Genomic DNA, 25,148 nt, shown 5'->3' on the forward strand with positions numbered 1-25,148 from the left:
CTACTTCCTTGACACACCATGGGAATGGCATCTACCCTGATCTCAACCAAAACAGGCCCAGAGAGAATCTTCATCTGGGAGCTCTGTGATCTGCTCTTCCTCACTGCACCATGCAAAGCAGCTGAGAGACATTCAACAAACTCCTGTAATCAACTGAGAAGCACCAAAAAAGAAAGAAGAGGAGGAGTGAACAACCCCCAGCCTTTGCTCTGTCCAAAAGGCATAGAGCCCAAGAAGACACAGAAAGAAACCTCAATCATCACAGACTACAAATACTCTTTCCTGCTCATTCAAGCACTCTGGCAGAGGAAAAAAAAAAATTATTTTTATAAGTTTTTGTTGTTGCTGCTATTTTTTTGCGTTTTTATGTCTTTTCTCCTTTTAAAAATATTCTTTTTCTATCCTTTGTCCTCCTTTTCTCATTTTTTATTTCTGCCATTTTTTCTTTTATTATTTTTCTAAAATATTATCTTATGGCTATATTATTTTTCCCCATCTATTCCCTTGTTCATGGTGTTATTGTTGCTTCCACTTTATTTCTTTGTCTGTTTTTCTTCTTTTCCTTTTTTCTATATGGTAAAGATTGGGCCTGGGAATCAAATCCCCCTGGGTGGGGTCTAGGCTGCTGAGCTACATACCCAGCCCAGTTAAAAATATTAACTAGCCCCATTCAAACCTTCTTAGATACTTCAATGTAAATAACAGGAGAATAAAAGCCCTCAGACAATATCCCCCAAGCATGCATGACATGTCCTGCTACTAGACACTCGCCGCATAGCAACAGCAGAGAGAAATCGCACAACTGTTCTAGGTACTATCTACAAGGAACTGCATCCATCACTCCCACACCCTACTGTTGACAAGACTAGAGGTGAGTGCCACAGTGGGGAGCTTTGACCCTGGCCCCTGACTCTCTCTGAGAAACAAATGGGATTATACCAATGTCTGCACAGAGTATAAAATCCCAGGCCTATCACTGTAATTGGAATAGCCAGTAGTAGAACTGCTTTCAAGAAACAGCCGATATCAACAGAGCCGAGGAAAATCCCAACACCTGAGAGAGGTGTCCATTCTCAAGGAATAACCAGAGTGTACACCCTACATACTCTGCTGTTTACACCACACCCATCTTAAGTACCAGAGCATCCCATCTCCATAAGACTTACACAGAAAACACGTTCTCAGGCTCCAACATGGTATGCCTGTGTCAAAATACATCGTACAGAAATCCCAAGGAATTCCCAGTTGGAATTAAACTCTACACTACACAACAAAAAGGATACTTATTCAGAAAAGAGCTCTCACATAAAAGTAGAAAATATACCCATCCCAACAGAGGCATAAATCTCCACATAGAAACAACAAAAATGCAAAAAAGAAACAAATTATGTAACACCTCCTGAAGATCAAAACTACCTAATAACAGATGCCAAAGATATCAAAGTGATCCAGGCACAGTGGCCCATGACTGTGATCCCAGTGACTTGAGAGGCTGAGGCAAGATGACAATTTGGAGGTCAGCCTCAGCAACTTAGCAAGGCCCTATGCAATATGGCAAGAGCCTATCTCAAAAAATAAAAGCTAGGGAGGTAGCTCAGTGGTAAAGTACCCCTGGGCTCAATCCCCACCCCACCCCCACCCAAAAAGAGGTCATCAAAGTGAATGGAAAGTTAAACAAAGAGTTCAAAAAGAATTCAAACAAATGGTTTTCTTAAAGTTAAATGCAATCCAAAAGAATAAAAATAATCAGCTGAATTAAAGAAAACAATGCAAGACATAAATAAGCACATTAATAAGGGGACACAGACTTTGAAAAGGAATCAAATAGAAATCTTGAAAATGAAAGTTCAGTAAGTTAGATTAAAAAAATTTCATAAAAATCTCAATAGACTAGATGAAGTAGACGAAAGACCTGTTGGCTTGAGCGCAACTCTGCCAAAATAATACACTGAAACAGGAAGAAAGGAAGAGAGGAGGGAGGGAGGGAAGGAAAAGAAAAGAAGAGAACACACAGGATCTCTGGGATACCATTAAAAGATCAAATATCTGGGGCTGGAATTGTGGCTCAGTGGTGGAGCACTTGCCTGGTATGTGTGAGGCCTGGATTTGATTCTCAGCACCGCATATAAATAAATAAAATAAATGATTCATTGACAAATTTAAAAATTTCTTTAAAATAAAAAAAGACCAAATATCTGAATGATCACATACTAGAGGGAGAAAAGCCACATGCTGAGAACTGAGGAAACCTATTTATTGATAAAAGAGTAAAAACCAATCCCAAATTTAGGAAAGACAAAGACTTCCAGATACTAGACACATTTAGAACTCCAAATAGACCTGACCAGAAGAGAACTTCTCCGTGACAATATAGTTAAACTGCCAAAAGTACAGAACAAAGACAGAATATTAAAAGCTGCAAGAGAAACACAAGGTCACATTTAAAGGTAAACCCATTAGAACAGCAGCAGACCTGGCAGCAGAAACTCTAAAGGCCAGGAGGGAACAGAGTGATGAATAATAGGAGAAAAAGACCTTCCAAGATAAGTTAAAACTACTAGAGCAGCATGACCATGGGACCAGCAGTACAGAAGATACTCAAGGGAATCCTAGATCCTAAAGAAGAATGATTTACACAATCACTTGGGCACAGGAAAAAAAAAGTCTCACTAGAAAATTAGACACACAAAAGAAAAACAGGAAAAAAAATAAAACATTATCAAAGGAGCAAACCATCAAACCTCAAAGATAAAACAGGGAGAAAATCAAACCTGAAGAACATCAACAAAATGAGAGACAACTACATACCTTTCAATAATAACCCTAAATGTAAATGGTCTTAATTCTCCAATTAAAAGACACAGATTGGCTGATTGGACAAAACAAGATCCAGCAATAAGGTGCCTGTAAGACATTCATCTCACCTACAAAGACATAATCTAAAAGCATATGTAACTGTCAACACATCTTTAATTCAACCTGATATAACTTATTCAGGACTAACACAAATAAACTTCATATGTTAGTTCAAGTCTGGGGTTTCTCATCATCAGTAAATATACAGTTTTCATTAGGATTTTTGAAATACTGACATTACTTCAAATACTCCCATTCTTATTTTCCTAGACCTAATGGGTTTAAATATCACTGAATCAAAGAACGTTGTGCAGGAAATGATGTATACTAATGTAGAGATAGAAAAAGTAAAATTAAGTCATTTATACAAGTTTTTTAATCACTTAATTAATTGAACCCATGCTAGGCACACATTATACAACTGATTTATACCCTGAGTCCTAAGCTTAAATTTTATCTGTTAATTCATGATTATATATATTCAAAAAAATAAGATCAAGTCAAATTCTTTTTTTTTCATTTTTAAAATGCTACACCAAATAAAAAAGTGAAATGAATTGAACATAATTTTTCTATGTTCATATATGAATACAACACTAGTGAAATTCCACATCTGAACAACCACAAGAACAGGAGGCTAATTAGAATAAGTTATACTGAGTGTATGTCAAAATACACTCTACTGTCATATATATCTAAAAAGAACAAATTAACAAAGAGAGAAAAAAAATCACCTCATTTAAAAAACAAAAAAAAAAAAGCGAGACCATACTTTACCACAGCTAATACTTAGCAGTATAATCCATTAATGATTTCAATGACAAAACAAGAAAATGTCCATGACTAGATAATTCTTCTCAAAATTTACTGACTATTTCTCCATGCATGTATCATTTATAAACAGTAACAAATATCTATCTCGGAAAGCAAAGGTAAGCTCTCATATACTATTAATTTAGAAATGCAAGAGGAAGAAAAGGAAATGGACAGAGGGAGGAAAGGTAAAAGGAACAACAAGAAAAAGGGAGACAGAAAGGAATGGGAAGGAGAGGAGCAGAACAGAGGAAAAAGCAAGGAGGAAATAAGACAAAACAAGAAACCTGCAAATATTCTGATGTAATTTCTCTTGAAGTTCAATGAAGCTGTCATATCGATCTTTAGTAAACTTAATATTCCGGAGAACTGCTGCGACTGCAAAAGGGCGTATTTTAGCTGTCTGCAATTAAAAATACCAAGAGATAGTAAACACTCAGGCTTTTCTTTGTAATAATCTTATAATAGAAAGGTAACTGCATACTCCTAACAGTGCCAAAATTCTGATTCCAACAAGTATATTCATTTACCAATCAATAAGAGCAAAATAAAGTGGTAAGGAAGAGACAAAATCACTAGCCTCACAGAATTTACATTTTAGTGAGATTTTTAAAACTTACTAAATAATTGAGAAAAAAATAATTTTTAAAAATAATTTGCTCAGCCAGGCATGGTGACACATGTCTAAAATTCTAGGAACTCAGGAGGCTGAGGCAGGAAGATCACAAGTTCAAGGTCAACCTCAGCAACTAAGCAAAGAGGCCCTAAGCAACTTGGCAAGACCCTCAAAATAAAAAGGGCTGAAGACATGATTCAGTAGTTAGGCATCCCTGGATTTAACACCTAGTAACAAAATAAATAAACAAACAAATAAATAGAAAATAAAAATAAACTGCTCAAAGTTTATATTTTTACCGAGATAAACCTCCCACATTTTATCTTTAAAATTTTTGTAACATATCATAATTTAAATATATCTCAAATGTTTATTGATTGATTGCAGTGCTGGGCATCAAACTCTGAGCCTTGTGCATGCTAATAAGCAAGCACTCTACCACTGAACAGCAACACTAGCCCTCAAATGTGTTTCATATAAACATTTGGACATTTTCCAAAACCATTTATGGGAAACAGGTACTTTGTTTTCTTTTGTTCTTTGGTAATAAGTTGATTATTTTTTTTTAAAAGAGCTATAGGCTAAAAACATATCTAAATGATCACAGAAAATCACATTTGACAGAAGGATCAGATTTGTTTCTTTGTCTTCCCCACCTTATACACACAGAAGAGATTCTTTTGAAAGGGAAAATATTAATTTTTTCTTATTACCTCTTCTGTGACAATCAGTTTTTGAATTTCTCCATTAGGCATTACCCGTTTATATACTGGAGCTTTTATCCTAAAATTAATAATAAAACAAAGTTATTCGTAATTAGTGAAAACATCTGATAAATTGATTACATTCTTTGCTTATAAGTAAAAAGAATGTTTACAAAAATCAAAAGAAGTAAGGCAATGAGGAGATGAATTATAGCAGTTAAATATTAAAAATAGGAAAGCAAAAACTAAAAAAGGAAAAAAAGAAAACAAAAACTAACAAACTTTCTAACACTTTAGGTTATTCAAAAAGGTCTCTGGATGCCTAATAGTAACAAGTTTTCTATCACTAGAGTTCCAGCAAAGGCTACAAAACCATTAATAGAGCAACTGTTAAAGGAACGGGATTAGTTATTTTTTTACCACAACCATGAGATTCTAAGCTTCAAAGAAAAAAACACAGAGCTTATTAAAAATACAGAATCCCTGGGTCTATTTAGACCTACTAAATCAGAACAGTCAAAACAAAGTTTTGGTAACTGGTGCATTTTGAAAGCATTACTAGATAATTTTTTCCATTGGCGATTACAAACTACTGTTTTAAGGCAGTGCTTCTCAACCTTCAACGTGTATATCGTCAACTGAAGAGTATGTTAAACCTCAGAACTTGATTCAGTGGATCTTGGATAGAGGCTAAGAATCTGCATTTCTAACAAGCTCCCAATGATGCAGATACTGCTGGTCCATGGACCACACTTTAAGTTGCAAAGGTCTTAAGTTGTTCCTAATTTTGTCTCATAAAAAAAGCATAAGAGTCAGGCACCCAATGGCTCAGGGGGTGGAGGCAGGAGGCTTGGGAGTTCAAAGTCAGCCTCAACAACTGCAAGGTGCTAAGCAACTTGGTGAGACCCTGTCTCTAAATAAAATACAAAATAGGGCTGGGGATGTGGCTCAATGGCCAAGTGCCCCTGAGTTCAATCCCCAGTACCCCCCACCAAAAAAACAAAACAAAATAAAAGCACACGAGTTGCCTAGTAAAAATGCAGACTCTGATCAATGTGTTGGGAAACACTCTGAAAGGTTATCCTTTATCCTTATATCCTAAAATGTAAGCATATGATTGTCATGCATGGAACCAATTTATTCAACCCCCAAAATGTAACCACCTTAATCAAATGACCGATCATTATCATTTCACAAAAAGCCATTGTTCACCCAATGATAATTTCAGAATCTAGCCCAACAGCTAGCTCTTATTCTTTTGTTACTCATGGATTATGTATAAGTAATTAAAACCAAAAATAATTACTTTTGAGAGCTACTTCTTCTACCCTTTTCACTTTATATTTTCATTAAACTCTATTAAGGGTTACATGCAGAAATAGAAAGGGCCTTAAAAGTCTTCTTCAGCAAGATGTGATGGTTCACACCTGTAATCCCAGCAGCTTGGGAGGTTGAGGCAGGAAGATAGTGAGTTCAAAGCCAGCTTCAGCAATTTAGTGAGGCCCTAAGCAATTTAAAAATAAAATCTGGAAAGGGTGAGGTAAATATATAAATATACTGTAAAGGCAGCAGAATGTAGGCAATCAAGGTGTGGCTCAGTGGTTGAGCACCCCTGGGTTCAACCCATGGTATAAATAAATAAATAAATAAATAAATCCTATTCGTTATAGATTAGGAGATTGAAATTAGAGATACCAATCATATACATATCATAAACCATCAAGGTTTTCCAGTTAGGATGCTCTACTCCTGAGCTTCCTAAGAATTCTTAAGGCAAAAGGATACATAACGAACAGCCATCTCTACTTTTCCTCCCAAATGTTAGCAAATCCAAGGAACTACCCCCTTCCAAAAAGATTATTTAGTAGGGTATACCACACAAACCTATGGAGTTTTTTAAGAAGCCATAAAGTTATTAACCCCAATTTTCAAATACATTTCCAAAATGAGTATTCAATGACTCAGGTAAATTTTAAAATGGCTACAATCTCCATGAATCTGATCCTTCAATCTTCCTTTTATGCTGACCTAGCTAAGTATTCAGACATTGTTTCTTGAGATTTAAACACAACTGCTGACAATAATTTGGGAATAAAAGGGAGAAGAGGCACTGAACCCTAACAAATATATTTCTTTACCTTTCTTTGAAGACCTGAAGCCCTCGAACCAATCCTTCCAGACACAGGAGATCATATCTATTGGCAGGAACGTCGATTTTGTAAAGAACAACATCAGAGGCCCCCTCTGCCTTCACATTACCTTGTTCCTTACTTATTATTTCCTTTTCAGATGTCTAAAACAAGCCAAATCAAAGTGAAAAGGTTAATAAAACTACATTATGCACATTCCTCTCTTCAACAATAGGTTTATTACATCTACAACAAAAATAACATTAAAATATTAAATGCTATAATTGGAGCTGACAGAAAAATACTCAAATTCCTATTCAGTTCAGACATGTAGGATCCTCAGTGATTCCAGAACAGCACAAATCCAACTAAAGAAAATGTCAACAAATACCCACTAGTCAACTCCTGCCTAGCATCTGCTTTTCCAAATAAAATTTTACTGGAAGACAGACCCATTCATTTATATATTATCTGTTATCACACAGTACAATAGCTGAAGTATAACTGAAATAATAACCTCCAAAGCCTAACTTATTTATTATCTGGACCTTTACAGAAAAAGTTTGCCATCTCTATCTAAAAGAACATGAAGGCACCACCAAGAGCAATAATGGAAGTGTCAAAGAAAGAAACACAGAACAATAACCAAAATGTCAAAGAAAGAAAGATAAATCATCAAATAAAAGAATGTATTTCTAGCTGGGTGCAGTGGGACACAACTGAAGTCCCAGCAACTCCAGAGACTGAAGCAGGGAGATCGCAAGTTCTAGGCCAGTTTGAGCAACTTAGCTGAGGGCTAGGGATGTGGCTCATAGCACCACTCGGTTCAATACCCTGTACTGAGAAGGAAAAAAAAAAAAGAATACAACTTGTTATATGATAAAGATTCCATTCCAAATCTAAATCCTGAGCTGGGTATAGTTTAGTGGTCAAGCATTTGCCTAGCATGCATGAAGCCCTGGGTTTGATCCCCAGCACTGCAAAAAAACAAAAATCCCAAATTGAAATCTTCTGGGCACCCAAGCCCAGCAGGAATATGAGAATGACTGATAATATAAAAGCAAACAAAAACCTCTCCAGGGGAGGAAAGTGATCATCAGAAGGTATGAATGAGAATTAGCATAATAGGTACAATCTAGTGACAGTAAAGATATACTGTAAAGACAGCAGAATGAAGGCAACCAAGAGAAGGAGGAGGAACATCACAGGGTAGCAATTTTTAATGCAGTGGCAAAGCTTAGAGTACCTTATTCACCACATTATAGTAGAGAATATATTTCTATTTGCTGTGTCTACAACAGAGAATTTCAAATATAAATTTTTCAATCAAAATAATTATGTTACATCCAACTGTTATTGTTACCCTTTATTTAGAAATCCCACTTAACAAGAATTCACAAAATTTCCACCACTAATAACTTGTTTAAAAATAAATAATGGCTTTCTATTAACATAAAAACTTTGGTTTTACGTGATGCCCTCCCACAGCCACCACATGACTCGTTCAAACCACCATAATATGGGAACCAGATAAACAAAGGTATCTGAATATAAAATGGCCTAATTCTTTTGGAGTATGCAGCCATACGCGCACACACGTGTGAACAGCTTAAATCTTTCAATTTTCAGTATCTTTTCTTTTTAAATACATGACAGCAAAATGTATTACAATTCTCATTACATGTATAGAGCACAGTTTTTCATATCTTTGTATAAAGTATGTTCACGCCAATTCATGTCTTTATACATGTACTTTTTTTTGCATTACAATTCTTATTACACATATATACCACAATTTTTCATATCTCTGTATATAAAGTAGGTTGGCACCAGATTCGTGTCTTCATACATGTACTTTGGATAATGATGTCAATTTTCAGTATCTTATTTTATCAAAAGATCATACGTAACTTTGTGCTAGGCAATATGATACATTCTGCACAAACAAAATTAATTAATTAATTTTTTTAAAAAGACCATATGTGAAGATAAATTTGAGAGCAAGAGGGATGTATCAAGATGATATAATCTAAACTCCTTACTTCACAATTGAACAGAGTCTAAAATATGAGAACTAGAGAGGCAAAGTAATTTTCTCTGAACACTAAAAACACCACAGTCCAAAGATGAATCATCATAGTCTAACTATAAGGTAACAAAGATAAGCAACCTCAGAAAAATGAGCTCATATTCAGAATATCTGAAAAATAAGTATCTAATACATACAATTTCATCAAGTTCCAGACCAAATTCAAAACATAGTTCATCAAATTCTTCGTCAGCTGAGGAGAAGAAAAAAAGAGACCATTAGTTTTAATTTGTTCAGCACAATAAAAATTGTCTATGAATTGTATTTTCTTATTAATAATTACCTTTTATACTCAGCACACTAAATATCAAACATTAGACATCATTATTCAACAACAATCAAAAGTTTTGCTTAAAAAAAAAAAAAAAAAAAAAAACTATTGTAGGACTAATTACTCAGGTACAGGATTAGATTACCAGTGTTGGGAAGTTTGAAAACATACAAGGAAAAAACAATAACCTACTAAATAGAGATCAAATAGAAGGTAGGCTCCAAGCCACCAATCCTACACAATAGAACATCACATAAGCCCAGTTATCCTTTAAAATTCTCTGAGGCCATCAGACACTTGACTTCACAGCCAAGCCAATCAGGGTTTAGAATTCTGTGGGAGCTTTGTATCTTTTATTAATATTCCTGGCACCTATTTTAAACTTTACCAATATCTCATCCATAAAGTGACCTTTTACAGTTATTTTTAACATGGAACTATTACAAAGATTTAAATGATATCAGGCAGATAATGGAGTGGGCATATATCCTGCAACACAGTGTGTCTACACTAATATTTTCCTTCCTTATTCCACTTTCTTTGATACCTAATACAGCATTTTCAGAGTTTTCACATGATCAAAAACTGAACACAAGCTGAGCACAGTGGCTCACAACTATAATCCCAGTGGCTCAGGAGACTGAGACAGGAGGATTGTGTGTCCAAAGCTAGCCTCAGCAAAAAGTGAGGCACTAAACAACTCAGTGAGACCCTGTCTCTAAATAAAATACAAAACAGGGCTGAGGATGTGGCTCAGTGGTCAAGTGCCCCTGAGCTCAATCCCTGGTCCCAAAAAACAAACAAAAAAATGGAACACAAACTATCTACCAGTACATTCTAGTGAAAAGCTGTCTTAAGATTCCTGACTATGGAACAGATAGATGTAAAGTTCAGTGGAAGAATGTATTCTTAGCATGTGCCATGCCCTAAATTCAATCGCCAGCATCAGGAGGTGAAAAAAAAGATTAATCTAATCCAGACACTGAACTTCAACTTAATAAATATTTATTGAGCAACTACTATATGGCAGGCACTTAGATGCAGAGCTACAAAGATAAATACTCCACTAATTTTTAGTCTAGCAAAGAAATCAAAAGTGTACTGGGTCAGCATATGCAAGAAAAAAGGAGGATGAGCTCTGGGCCAGATTCCTCAATGACACCAGACCAAAATTAGAACTGCCTTGTACACAGTTAAGACAGCAGAGGAGACTGAAGAAATGGGATCAGGTAAACTGCTGGTCAAAGCAGAAGAACTAGAGAAACCTAAAGAACTGAAAAAGTTAAAAATCACCCACGTGTTTGATTTGGCTGAAGTAAGATGACAAAGAAAGTGGATACTCATCTAAAGAAGCCAAATCCTTCCCAAAATTTCCACCACCAATAACTTGCTAAAAATAAACGATGTCTTTCTACTAACATAAAGACTTTTGTTTTGCTTCTTCAAGCAAAAACGAGAAAGAAAAGAAAGGTCAATGTCCCTTCACTGTGCTGTCACTCCCTCTGGGTCAGGGCCATGCTTCCAGAACACTGAGAATAGAAGGAAGCCAGCACAGACAGCAAAGAAGTAACAAAAGTTCTGAGAACAAAAACCAGGAAACCAGGGGAACCAAAGAAGAAAAGACACTGAGAATTTCCAAAAGAAACCAGATAAATGAAGAACCCGTTCATGTGTTCAGAGTTATTTTCTTTTTCTTTTTTTTTTTTAAAGAGAGTGTGAGAGAGAGAGGGGGACACACAGAGAGAGAGAGAGAATTTTAATATTTATTTATTTTTTCTTAGTTCTCGGCGGACACAACATCTTTGTTGGTATGTGGTGCTGAGGATTGAACCTGGGCCGCACGCATGCCAGGTGAGCACGCTACCGCTTGAGCCATATCCCCAGCCCTTCAGAGTTATTTTCTACAGTATATTTATAGAAGGCACAGGTGCCACGGCAGTTTTATTGTGTATTATAAAAAACAAATATTTTTCATTCCCTGAGCTTCTCAAAAGACGTTTTTGTACCTGACCTAACTTTCTGTTTTAAAATCAGAGTTACAGAGGTGTCAAAAACATACATTGGAAAAAAGAGACTTTTCAACAAATGCTGCTGGGAGAACTGGAAATCCATATGCAGAAAAATGAAATTAAACCTCTATCTCCATCATGCACAAAACTCAACTCACAGTGGATCAAGGACCTAGGAATTAGACCAGAGAATCCTCTCCTAATACAAGAAAAAGTAGGCCAAATCTTCATCATGTCAGCCTAAGACCTGACTTCCTAAACAAGACTCCTAAAGCACAAGAAGTAAATCAAGAATCAATAAGTGAGATGGATTCAAACTAAAAAGCTTCTTTACAGCAAAAGAAACAATCAATAATGTGAAGAGAGAGCCAATAAAAATGGAGAAAATCTTTACCACACACACATCTGATAGAGCACTAATCTCCAGGATATATAAAGAACTTTAAAAAAAAAAAAAAAAAGATTAACACCAAAGAAATAAAGAACCCAAACAAAAAATGGGCTAAGGAACTGGGAAGACACTTCACAGAAGATTACAATTGATCAACAAATATATGAAAAAATGTTCAACATCTCCAGCAATTAGAGAAATGCAAATCAAAACCACCCTAAGATTTTATATCATTCCAGTTAGAATGGTAATTATCAAGAATTCAAGGGACTGGGGTTGTGGCTCAGTCGTAGAGAGCTTCCCTACACGTGTGAGGCACTGGGTTGGATCCTCAGCACCACATAAAACTGAAATAAAGATATTATGTCCACCTATAAGTAAAAAATAAATAAAAAAAGAATTCAAACAACATGAGTGCTGGCAAGGATGTGGGAGAAAAGGTACACTGATTCATTGCTGGTGGGACTGCAAACTGGTGCAGTCACTGTGGAAAGCAGTATGGAGATTCCTTAGAAAACTTGGAATGGAACCAGCATTTGACCCAGCTCTCCCACTCCTCAGTCTACACCCAAAGAACTTAAAATCAGAGTACTACAGTGATGCAGTCACATCAATGTTTATAGCAGCTCAATTCACAATAGCTAAACTGTGGAACCAATCTAGATGCCCCTTATAGCTGAATGTATAAAGAAACTGTGGTATATATACACAATGGAATATTACTCAGCCTTAAAGAATGAAATTATGGCATTTGCAGGTAAATGGATGGAGCTGGAGAATATCATGCTAAATGAAGTAAACCGATGCCAAAAAAACAAAGGCCAAATGTTTTCTTTGATGAATGCTGATTCATAATGGGGGTGGAGAGGCAAGGAAAGAATGGAGGAATTTAGGATTGGCCAGAGGAGAGAGAGGGATGAGAGGGTGTATGTGTAGTGGGGGAAGATGTTGGAATAAGACAGACATTACGTACAACCAGAGAAATGAAACACTGGGCACCATTTGTGTAAAAAATTAAATTAAATTTTAAAAAATCAGAGTTATAGTTCTTTCAGGACATTTTGTCCCAAAGCAACAAAGTCTGTGATATTGCTAGCAGTCTAATTCTGTTATTAGTATCTAAGACACATTTATAAAGACCTGATTCTGTGGCTTAAATCCAGCATTTCACCTCTGAAAGTCTTCACTACTAGGCAGGTGTCAGGTGTTGTAAATGTGTGCAGGGTCATGTTTAAATAATGAAGCCATAAGCCCCAAGTCAGTGGGAACCAAGTCTACTTTGTTTAGCTCTAATCAGCAACACCAAAAACAGTCTATGTTGAAAATATGCACTCAATAAATGTCTATTAATGAATGGATTTACAGGAAAATTGGGGAATGGATGGGTGTGTCTGAAAGGATAGCCAAAAATGCAACATAATATGCAAGAATTTGGATAATACTTCTTTCTAGAGAACATGTAGGGTTAACCACTACTTTTTAACTATGGCTTTTTAAAATGAGTCTTGTGTGCATCTTCTTAACATCTTACCTGTAACATTTTTATATTTGCTTAATGGCTAGTTACTTTGTATACTGGAAATTAATATTATTTAACTATTAAATGTGAACTGATATTTAAAGAAGAAGAAATAGAAAAAGGAGAAAGAGTGTAATTCATGACACACCAAGAGATTTGCCCTCTGTCCTACCTACAAGCAATGGCATTACATTGAAGGAGTTTTCAGCTGGGCAAAAACATAATTGGATCTGTGCTGCAGTCTGGCTGGGCACGATTCAGGAGCCACTTGTCAAAAGAAATGAACTTTATTTTTAGAACCACACATGCCAAACAAAACAGCTCCTCAGGAAAATCCCTCAGAGCCCAAATGCCACCACCGGCTTCCCACAAGCCTCTCTCACAAAAACACAAGCCTCTCCCACTCTCACAATCCTCCTGCTCTTGAGGCCAATTGGCTGGGTCACGTGGGCGGAGCCAAAGAAGTCCCCCAATGAGCAGCTCTGTGGTCTGAAAGGGCAGGGAAACAGCCCAATGAGCATCACCATAGAGGAGCCAATCAGCTAGATGTTGCTGGGGCCGCTGTGAGCCAATAATCAGCCGGCAGCTGGAAGTTTGCAGGCAGCTGGAAGTTTGCTCGGACCCCTTCAGCTGTGGCTCTCAACAGATCTGCTTTTGTTTTCGTTCTCCAGTGAGGGGGACTGAACTCTGAGTCTCTCAGACACTGGGCAAGCATCCTACCACTGAGGTACATCTCCAGCCCTCGATCTGCATTTTAAAAACTGGTGGAAGGATAGAGGATGATTGTAGCAGGGAGTCTTCCCAGCAGCATGAGTATGAAGGAGAAGGAATGAACATGAGAAATGTTAATGAGGCAAAATGTGTAAGGCTTAATGGTTGACTGAAGGCAGGTGGAACAGCCAGGATGTCCAGGATGATTCCCAAATTTCTGGTTTTAGGGAAAAAAGGGCCTCATTAACTAGTGTAGGTAATAAGAGAGGTAACCAGCCCCCAAGATGGCACCTGATGATTCAGCCTCCTAGTATTCAAGCCCCTGTGTGAACTTAGGTCAGATGCAATGTAGGTGAGCATGGAAGCAGATTCTCTGGTTCTGCTAAACCTTGAGACGAATGCAGCTCCATTTGACAGCGTGACTGCAACCTGGTGAGAGATTCACAGCCAGAAGCACCCAGCTAAGCCCTCTGATTCTTGCTTCTCAGAAACTGTGTGAAGTAATAATGGTACACTGTCTCACACTCACAGTGCTGGTGTAAATCATTATGTACCAATAGACTATTAACACACACCTCCCTGAAGGTGCAGTGCTGCTATAACTAAAACCAAACTCTGGAGGGCTTTGGAACCAGACAGCAGACTTTGAGTACTGTAATGAAAACCTAAGGGCCTTCAAGATGCTACTGATCAAAAGGCAGGTGAGGATGCAAAAGAGAGTGTTACTAGAAAGCAGAAGAAGGGAAATCCTTGGTATGTAGAAGCATAAAGTTTAAAAACACCAGCCTGCAATTAATGTAGACCATTTACTAAGTGACTTAAGATTTTCAATGAGTGTTCAAAGTGCAGCCTGATTTTTTTTTTTCTTGCTGCTCATGTGAGAGAAGGGATAAACTAAAAGAAGGAATGTTAAACAAAACAGAGTCAGGATGTTGATGATTTTTAAAATGCTCAGCCTCAGCTGGGCACAGTGGTACACGCCTATGATCCCAGCTACTTGGGAGGCTGGGGCAGGAGGGCTGCATGTTAGACATCGTTAGAGTTTAGCTTTTGTCCCCCAAAAGCTAACGCGTTAGAAAATGCAAGAATTTTCAAAGTTGGAAGATTCAATTATGAAAGCTTTACCTTTGGATTAACTGAGTGATAACTATAGGCAGGAAGGGTGTAGCTGGAGGAAGTAGGTCACTAGGGGCATATCTTTGGGTTTTGTATTTTGTCTTCGGTGAGCAGAGCTCACCCTCTGCTTCCTAGTGCCATGTCCTGAGCTGCTCTGCCACAACCTTCCACCATGATGCTCGCTTCACCTCAGGCCTAGAGCAATGCAGTCAACATATGGACTGAACCGCTGAAATCATGAACCAAAATAGACATTTCCTCCTCTAAGTTATCCTTGTAGAGTATTTTGGTCACAGCGACACAAAGGTGACTAAAAACAGACATCTTGTCTTAAAATTTTTAAAAATTATTTTAAAAACGGCTAGACATGTAGCTCAGTGGTAAAGTATCCTGAGTGCAATCCTTAGTACCTACCCCCCCCCCCCCCGCCAAAAAAGTTCAACCTCTCAGATGTAAAACAATGCTACAATTAAGAAATATCTTCTGCCAAGTGCAGAGGCACCTGCCCATAATCCCAGCAACTTGGGAGGCTGAGGAAAGATGATCACAAATTTGAGGCTAGCCAGGGCAACTTAATGTGACCCTATTTCAAAATACATAATAAAAAGGGCTGAGGATGTAGTTCAGCAACAGAATGCCCCTGGATTTAATACCCAGTGTGAAAAAGAAAAAACAGATTTAAAAATTTCTAAGCAAAGAGCAAACCTAAGGCATAAGACAGAATTAAGAGCATAACTGAAAAATGTTAAAGAGTTAGAAAAATCAAAGGCACAATTCATTCAAACAAAAGGTGCTATAAAGAAATTAAGGGTTGGGCTGGGGATGTGGCTCAAGCGGTAGCATGCTCGCCTGGCATGCATGCGGCCCGGGTTCAATCCCCAGCACCACAAAACAACAAAGATGTTGTGTCCGCCAAGAACTTAAAAAATAAATATTAAAAATTCTCTCTCTCTCTCTCTCTCCTCTCTCACTCTCTCTTTAAAAAAAAAAAAATTAAGGGTGTGCCTCAGAAATCCAATTAATCACACAATAGATCTTAATTAAGAACATTGTATGAAGCAAAGTCCAAAGCACAGAGATTTGCAGATGGTAAAGCTTTTGACTAATGAAATGGAAGCCAGGAAAATTCACTAAAGATCCATAAAGTTTTTAGAAGAAATGTACAATCAGAAACATTGCCAGCTTAAACTGAAAGAGGCATACATGACACAAAATAGAAGTATTTGACCCTCAAAATTCTATTAGAGGATGTAGACTGAGAAAATCAATCAGCTGTGAAGCAAATGCTTTCTGGGAATCAATGGGTAGAACCAAGAGCCAAGAGCACAGAGTCATGGAGAGAATTATCCCAAGTCCTGAGACCTAATCAAGAACATTGAACATTTGCCATCTGATTTCAGAATTGCCACAGACTAGAGACTTTGGCTCTTCTATTTTCTCCCCTTTTGAAGAGGAATGGCTAAAGTAGCTATCCTTCACCTGTCCCACTATTGTATGTCAGATGTACCAGATAACTTGGCTGTTGAGTCTCTCAGGCCAAGAGTAAACTGAACTTCAGGAGCTATACTCAGATGATAATATTTTGGATTTTTGAGCAGCTGCTGAAATTAGATGACACTTGTGGTACTAACTCTTCTGCATGTAGGAGAACATGAATTACTGTGGGCCAGGCAGAAGACTGTAGTCATCAGCTATCAAGAAGGGCACCAATGATACCCACCTCCTTAAATACTCCCCCTTCCACACAGAGTCAGGATTAGTCTGTGTGACCAAGTGAATATGAAAAGGGACAGTATATCACTTCCAAGCATTATTAAAAACTGAGGTTTCTGCTTAAGCACTCTCCCATTTATCTGCTCTCTCAGACCTCTCACTCTGGGATGAACAAACTAACATGTTATAAGCAGTCTTATAGAAAAGTCAAAGTGGAAGGAAATAAAGTCTCTAGCCAAACATCAGCAAGGAATTAAGAGCTACCAACAAGCAGTTAGGCAAACTTGGAAGCAGAATCTCCAGCCCCAGTGAGGCCTTGAGATGACTACAGATCTGGCCAATACCTTGACCACAACCTGGTGAGATCCAGAGCCAGAACCACCACTCCTCAGTTCTTGACCATAAGAAACCACACAAAATAACAAATGATTATTGTTCTAAGATGCTAAGTTTTTGAGGTATTTATTACATAGTAATGGACAACTAAATGGTTATTAACCAAACTGCATATAACTATTAAAATATATTGAATCCTAATTATTCATCTGTATTTCATGGGTTTAAATACAAAAGAAAATAAAACAATAAAATCACGTCTAATAATTTCTTCCAACAAAATGACATCTAAGTAACACACAGATGGTTCTGGCAATATTGCCAACCATTACTCCAAGCCAAAATAGGGTCAGAATTGAAGACCAGTGATAACAAATCAGTTAACGGGCATGTATGTGACACAGGAAACTATATGAGCAATAAAAAGGCAGACTAAGAAGATAAAACTGCTCCAAAGTAGGCAGAGGAACCAAGGACCAGATTAACAAAACAGCCAAGAGAGAAGCATCCTTGACTAGAAAACACACCTGAAAGGGGATGTTTGCAACTGGAAGAAACTACAGAATTCAGATAGAAGATAGTCTTGGGAGGAACTGAAAAAAAAAAAGAGAAGAATGTAGGAAAAGTGTGAAGAAGACATTATCCAAGAAAACATGTAAAAGAGGAAAATGCAAAAAAAAAAAAAAAAAAAGAAGAAGAAGAAACAAGATGGGCCTACGTTATTTGGAAACCAGATGCTTTGCTAAACATGCTTTCAAACTCTGACCTCAACCCAATTGATACTTAAAGTTTCAAGAAAGAACACAATATAAATTAATGATGAATATTATTCCTAACTCATTTGAAATACATCTCAAAAACACCAATATTTATTGTCAAAATTTTTTAAAGACCCAGTAGCTAATAAATATTCTCTGTGAAACCAAAAAAAAAAAAAAAAAAAATCAAGCTTACCTGATCATTCACAATATGAGGAAAGAGTGGGGAGGGGTAGAGAATATGGCAAAAAAAAAAACTGGATGGTAGTAAATAGGTTATAAAAAAAAACTTACTTTCCCAACTGGAAACTGATTATAGATGTTTAAAACAAATATTTGCCACCTACCATCTTGTGCCATTCAGATATATCACACACTACTAGTGAAACTGTGGATTAGAAATATACAATATATAAAAAAGAATTTTATATTATAAAAAGTGGTTAAAGAATTAGAGTCAAGTTCAAAATGTGAGGGTATTACCTCTACTTTCCAGGACTTGGAACAGAACCTATGGAGAATAATAGTTCCAGAGTAGGTAATACCTAAAGGTGCTCCTTCAGCCTAGCAAGATAGCACAGGGCTGTAATTTCAGCAATTCAGGAGGCTGAGGCAGGATCACAAGGCTAGCCTGGGCACTTATTTGAGACCCAGTCTCAAATAAATAAATAAAAAAGGCTGGAGATGTAGTTCAGTGGTACCACACACACACACAAAAACCAACACCAAAAATAATAAAAGTACCCCTTCAGAAAGTTTTTGTTTTGTTAAAGATAGGGTCTTGCTACATTGCTTAGGGCGTCACTAAATTGCAATGTTTATCAAACTTGCAATCCTCCTGCGTCAGCCTCCAGACTCACTGAGACTGCAGGCATGTACCACACCTGGCTTATTCAGAAAAGTTTTTTTTTAAAAGCTAGGCTCTGTTTTCACAGTAATGGTAATCTCTTATTCTAAGAAACTGCACCTGCTATTCAATTGATTGGAGCTTTGTTATCATCTTGACATTTAATACCAAACAAACAAAAAACAGGTCTCACAAATTGCTTGCTGTGGCCTCTACACACACTGATAACTACGGGGTGGGGAAAATATCATTTTGACTCTTACAGCTGTGTGGCAACTGATAACTTACTTAACATTTCCCCTCTGTGTGTTTAATGGTGGTGTTTTGGGAACTGAGGAAAGGATGAAGTACAGCGTGAAGAATAAATCCATCCCACATATTCATCATCCAGGTCCCAACTCAGTGCTACCAATCTTATCAAATGCTGTTCCCAGCACATCACCTGCTTTTCTTTCCCTGACAGCACTTAACATTATCCAGAATCATTTTATTAGAGTGCTGGTTAGTTGCTGTCCGCCCTGTTCATCAGAGCAAGAACGTGGACCTTCAGTGCCATGGGCACAGCTGTACTCCCCAAAACTTAGAACACTGCGTGACACTAAGAGCCACTCTGGAAGCATCTAACAAAACGGAGACCGATGGGAATGCCGTCCCCTCTCTTCTGCTCAAACTCCTCCCGCCCCTTTACCAGCCGAGTCAAACAGCACACTACCGTGCCCACGCTCGGGGCGAATCCAGGGGATGCCTCTTATTCTGTACGGGGGCACTAAAGTCGGGGCTAGGCACGCAGAAGGCACTTGATGCCGATAATGACCGAATGACACTGAGAGCTGGGCACGTGCGGGTGGCACACGCGCGGTGAAGCCCCTCGCGACAATCCCTCCGAGCAGCCGAGCCGCTTGCTATGCAGCCTTCCCTGTGGACCCTGACCGTCCTCAAGGCCAAAAGGTGCAGGGCACCTTCAGGGCTGCCACAACGCCCTTTTGGAGGGCGTCCCAGCCCCCGAGGAAAGGCGCGGAGCCCACTCACTGTAGGTCCGTCCCAGAGCTTTGAAGAGCAGATCGCGCTTCACGCTGACAGTCGGCATGGCGAGTCGGGCCCACTGCGCCTGCGCGCGGAGCGGGCCAGGCCTGGGCGACCCAGGAGCGTAGGACCCGGGACTTCTCATGCAGGCTGTCATAAATATAGCCAGTCTACAGACGACAATTTTTTCTCCATTTTTTTGTACATGAGTACAATAAAATTGTCACCATTAGGATGATTAAATCTATTTTTTTCAATGACTTAAACGCTTGGTAAGGAGACATTATTGAATAGAGTTGGCTAGGATTTGATAGGCAATAGAATGGACAGACCTCAAGGTCCCGGATCTAACGTGCTAGAACAAGGGTCACCAAATTCAGTGGGCGGGGCGAGAGAGGGGCGGGTGCCTAGAAAGGCTGGGCGAGAAGGGGCGGAAGTCGGGACGAGCAGGCTCTGCGGTTACAGAAACTTCTCCTGAGGGTTGGAAAAGAAGGAGCGCAGGGTCTGACTTCCTGGATGGAAGGATGTGTAAATACGAGGTTGTGTTTTATTATTTACTTTTTTTTTTTTTTGCGGAAAATTTTATTTTTTAACCTCTTATAAGTGCAGTACCTTATAAGGGCTTGATATCTGGCAGCGGCCACTTCTGGTGGAGAAGTATTGTTAGAGACCTCTTTTTAGAAGAGGAAATATGCGATTTATTAATGCTGCCTGCTGTCGGGTGCTGTGCTCATCCCTCGGCCAGCAATAGAAGATTTCCTCTTTAAAACAACCCCGAGTGTAATTGAAAGATTACAAAAAATATCGGGCCCTAATCCCTGGAGCCTGTAAATGTTGCTTTATATGGAATCGGGCCTTGGTAGATTAAGAATTTTGAGATGGAGAGATTATCCTAGATTATCAAGATGGGCTATCAGTGTAATCACATGTAATCACTTATAAGTGGGAGGCAGAGGTCGGAGTGTGGCAGCCCCAAACCGAGGATGCCAGCAGCCTCCAGAAACAGGAAGAGGCAAGGACAGAGTCTCCTCTAGCCCTTGGAGCAGCCCTATGCACACTTGGATTGTGAGCAGTGAAACTGCTTTTGGGTTTGGAGCCTCCAGGACAATGAATGAATAAATTTTTGTCTTAGATCCACAAGTTAGTGGTAATTTGTTTCAGAAGCCCTGAGAAACTAACACACTCAGGCAGATTCCATTATTGTCCCCATTTTATAGATGATGACAATAAGACAAACTGTCCCACTCACCCAACTTGCAAGGCTCCCAGTTCCTCAGGGGAGCCCTGCCCTTATCCTCTGGGTGAAGTACAATGAAGGCACTTCACTTGAGGAGATAGAAGCTGGGCAGGACTCAGGCCACCCTGTTAATCAAGCAGTCATTGACTATGTTAGTTTTTCTTCATGGCCACAGGAAGTCCCCAGTGAACAACATAATAGACATGCAAACATCATGTGAATGGCAAAACCCTAATGCCATATACAACTTTCTATCCCAAATCGGTGCTTAGAACTCAATTAAGGAATAAAAGACCCAGAGTTAGTGTGTCCTCTGGGTACTCGAGAGTGTTCTGTGGCATCTGAACTTCAGTTACCTCATCTATAAAATAGAGATAATCACACTTTTATAAGGTTTAGAAATAATTCTCATAAATAACTTGTCTGGGGTCTATGGTGTAGCCCAGTGGTAGAATGTCTGGCTGACATGCTTGAGGCCCTGGGTTCCATCCCCAGATTCACAAATAACAAAAAACAGACTAGTATAGTTCTTATCAAGTCATTGGTCCTGGAAATAGGTCTGCTGTCCTGTCCTTGTAGTCAGTTCCTACTAGTCTCAGACCATCTGGGAACACTATGTTCCCATCTCCCGCATCCCCCAATGCATTTATTCTGGTTTTTATCATTGTACACATTGCAGGTACTCTGCACCTTCTCTATGTCTAGCTAAACTGTTAGAAGATTCTAATGGAAAAACGAAAAGTAGGCCATGAGTACTCATCACACTTGACATTAGCTGACTAATAGACAAATCATTGTAGCATTATAATATATTTTTATCTAGAATAGTTGATTTATCTTTGATACTTTCTCTTTCAAAAGTTTTGTGACTACTGGCTCGTGTTATTTTTTTAAGATGGAATTCTGAATTTTTTCAAGTTCTAAAAAACATTCTTTTCATTTATTAGGAATCAAATATAATTCATGGATTATGGAATCTTTAATCCATAATTCATGGATTATGGATTAGGAATCTTTCTATCCAAGAACCATAACTCCATGCAAGTTCTTTCATTGTTATTTCTTTTTCTCTTGCAAGGTGTTGAACATCTTAGGTCTTTGAACCAGAAGTTTCCTCCACTTAAAATCTACTGCATCCAGACTCCATAGAGCTACATTCCTCCGTTCCTTCAAGTATTCTCAAGAGTCTTATCCTTGCTCCTGCAATTTGTTATGGTTATTAGGTATAAACATCTCTCTCTACTAAAACATACATTCTGTAAGAGCAAAGGTTCTTACCTGGCACACAGCAATCCCTTCCTTCAATATTTGAAGTTTTCTTTTAATGACAGGAATACTAGTAAAGGAGATTGCTATCCAGGCTGCTCTGGGACATGAAACCAAGAAAGCAGGTAGGCAGCTTCTCAGTAAGGTGGCTGGAAAAAAATAGGAGTTTGGGGAATTAATACTGAACATTCAACATCCTTCTGAGTCCCTGAGCTGCTTTGAATGTTCAGTATTAATATACTTGTAAATATATACTTCAATAGAAAAAATTAGATAAAGGAAGTGAAAAGCAATTTGTTAACTACAAACAAAATGGGAGGGGGGAATGCAACTTAAAACCACAATGAAAGCAGAGTTATTTTCTCCAAAGGAGATTATCAAAAATTAAATAAACCATCACACCACATGCTGGCAAATATTTAGTAAGTCAACACTCTTAGACACTCCTGTGAGGAATACAAAAGCAGTTTGATAATGTGAATTAACACTTAAGCTTATTCTCCTTGATCCTGAAATACCACTCGTAGAATTATTCTAAGTAAATAGACAGGTAAATATCCTTTTCAGTACAGAAAATTTTGAAATAATCTAAACATTGAACAATTTGTTTTGAATAAAGTATGATACCTCTATGCAATGGAATGTTATGCAAACATTAAACATAATGTAGGATTAGGGGTGTAGCATGTGCAAGGTTCTGGGCTCCATCCCCATGTAGCAGAAATAACAATGACAATAATAATAATAATATTGATTGTTTTATGTATATATGTATTTCTTCTTTTATGTACTTTTTTGTTTGTTTATTTACTTACTCTTGTGGTTCTGGGATCAAACCAGAAACTTTTTCTATTTCTAATGAGGAATGTCATTGGGATTTTAATTGGAATTGCCTTAAATCTGCATTACACTTTTGGTAGTATGGCCATTTTGACAATATTAATTCTGCCTATCCAAGAACATTGGGAGATCTCTCCATCTTATGGTCATCTTTAATTTCTTTCTTTAGTCTTCTATAGTTTTCATTATAAAAGTCTTTCGCCTCTTTTATTAGATTGATTCCCAAGTTTTTTTTTTTCTGAGGCTATTATAAATGGAGTAATTTTCCTAATTTCTCTTTCAGAGGATTCATTACTGATGTATAGAAATGCATTTGATTTATGTGTGTTTATTTATTTTATATCCTGCTACTGTGCTGAATTAATTCATTAGTTCTAGAAGTTAGAAAATCTTTACCTCGTGCACATCAGATAGAGCACTAATCTCCAGGATATATAAAGAACTAAAAAAGCTACCAAAAAAACAAATGACCCAATCAATAAAAGGGCTAAGGAACTAAGCAGACACTTCACAGAGAAAGATACACCCTGAATCAACAAATATATGAAAAAATCTTCAACATTTCTAGCACTTAGAGAAATGCAAATCAAAACTGCTCTAAGATTTCATCTCACTCCAGTCAGAATGGCAATTATTAAGAATATAAGCAGGCACATTGGCCTACATCTATAATTCCAGCAGCTCAGGAGGCTGAGGCAGGAGGATCTGTAGTTTAAACACAGCCTCAGCAATGGCAAGACATTGAGCAACTCAGTGAGACCCTGTCTCTAAATGAAATACAAAATAGAGCTTGGAATATGGCTTAGTGGTCTTTTAGTGCCCCTGAGTTCAATACCCCCGCCAAAAAAAAATGCAAAAAACCATAAGTGTTGGTGAGGATGTGGGGGGAAAGGTACACTCATACATTGCTGGTAGGACTGCAAGATGGTGCAATCACTCTGGAAAGCAGTATAAAGATTCCTTAGAAAACTTGGAATGGAACCAGCATTTGACCCAGCTATCCCACTCCTCAGTCTATACTCAAAGGACTTAAAATCAGAATACTACAGTGCCGCAGCCACATCAATGTTTACAGCAGCTCAATTCACAATAGCTAAACTGTGGAACCAACCTAGATGTCCTTCAATATCTGAATGGATAAAGAAATTGTGATATATATACACAATGGAATATTACTCAGTCTTAAAGAAGAATGAAATTATGGCATTTGCAGGTAAATGGATGGAGTTGGAGAATATCATGCTAAGCAAAGAAAACCAATACCCAAAACCCAAAGGCCAAATGTTTTCTCTGATAAGTGGATGCTGATCCATAATGGAAATGAAGGGTAGGGGCAGGGCACAAGCAAGGGAAGAACAGAGGAATTTAGGACTGGGCAAAGGGGAGAAAGGGGAGGGGAGGGGGTATGTGGGTGGGAAGCATGGAAGAATGAGACAAACATTACTACCCTGTGTACGTGTGTGATTGCACAAATGGTGTGACTGCGCATGAAATACAACCAGAGAAATGAGGAGTTGTGCTCTATTTGTGTATAATTAGTCAAAATGCATTCTGTCATGTATAACTAATTAGAACAAAAAAAGCCTAAGACAACTTAGACTGTGACTCAAAAAATAAAAAGAGTTGGGGATGTGGCTCAATGGATTCAGTGATTAAATCCCCAGTACCATAACAAATAAATAAATAAATAGGCTTAAATGAATGTGACTGTAAACAAAAATAAAACAGCCGGGGCTGAGGATGTAGCTCAGTGGCAGACCATTTGCCCAGCATGTGCAAAGCTCTTGGTTCAATCTCCACTACTATAAAAAGAAAAAAGAAAAACTAGCTGGCATGGTATACATCAAAGTATTATTAATGGCTATCTTTGAGTCCTGAAACTATTTTCGTCTTTGTTCTTTTAT

General features: G+C 38.0%; 1 protein-coding gene and 1 long non-coding RNA gene across 3 annotated transcripts in view; one reads left to right on the forward strand and one right to left on the reverse strand.

Moving 5' to 3' along the window:
• Farsb (phenylalanyl-tRNA synthetase subunit beta) overlaps positions 1-20,002 on the reverse strand; it is an 80,091-nt gene extending 60,089 nt beyond the window's left edge. Inside the window, exons 1-5 of one of the 2 annotated variants that reach the window (XM_005330537.4) lie at positions 19,908-20,002; positions 9,345-9,400; positions 7,128-7,282; positions 4,999-5,068; positions 3,957-4,072 (exon numbers count right to left, since the gene is read on the reverse strand). In XM_005330537.4, the coding sequence (XP_005330594.1) occupies positions 3,957-4,072; positions 4,999-5,068; positions 7,128-7,282; positions 9,345-9,400; positions 19,908-19,965 (455 nt within the window). In that variant the 5' untranslated portion in view covers positions 19,966-20,002. The remainder of the gene's footprint in view (positions 1-3,956; positions 4,073-4,998; positions 5,069-7,127; positions 7,283-9,344; positions 9,401-19,907) is intronic. The other variant, XM_078018083.1, reaches the window with a different exon arrangement.
• A 313-nt stretch (positions 20,003-20,315) lies between these two features.
• Positions 20,316-23,170, forward strand: LOC144365638 (uncharacterized). Its single transcript, XR_013424329.1, has 2 exons — positions 20,316-20,440; positions 22,217-23,170. It is a non-coding gene; the product is annotated as an uncharacterized LOC144365638 (long non-coding RNA).
• Positions 23,171-25,148: the final 1,978 nt, after the last annotated feature.

The sequence above is a fragment of the Ictidomys tridecemlineatus genome, chromosome 7 (assembly GCF_052094955.1).
Source record: "Ictidomys tridecemlineatus isolate mIctTri1 chromosome 7, mIctTri1.hap1, whole genome shotgun sequence".
NCBI classification, from domain to species: domain Eukaryota; kingdom Metazoa; phylum Chordata; class Mammalia; order Rodentia; family Sciuridae; genus Ictidomys; species Ictidomys tridecemlineatus.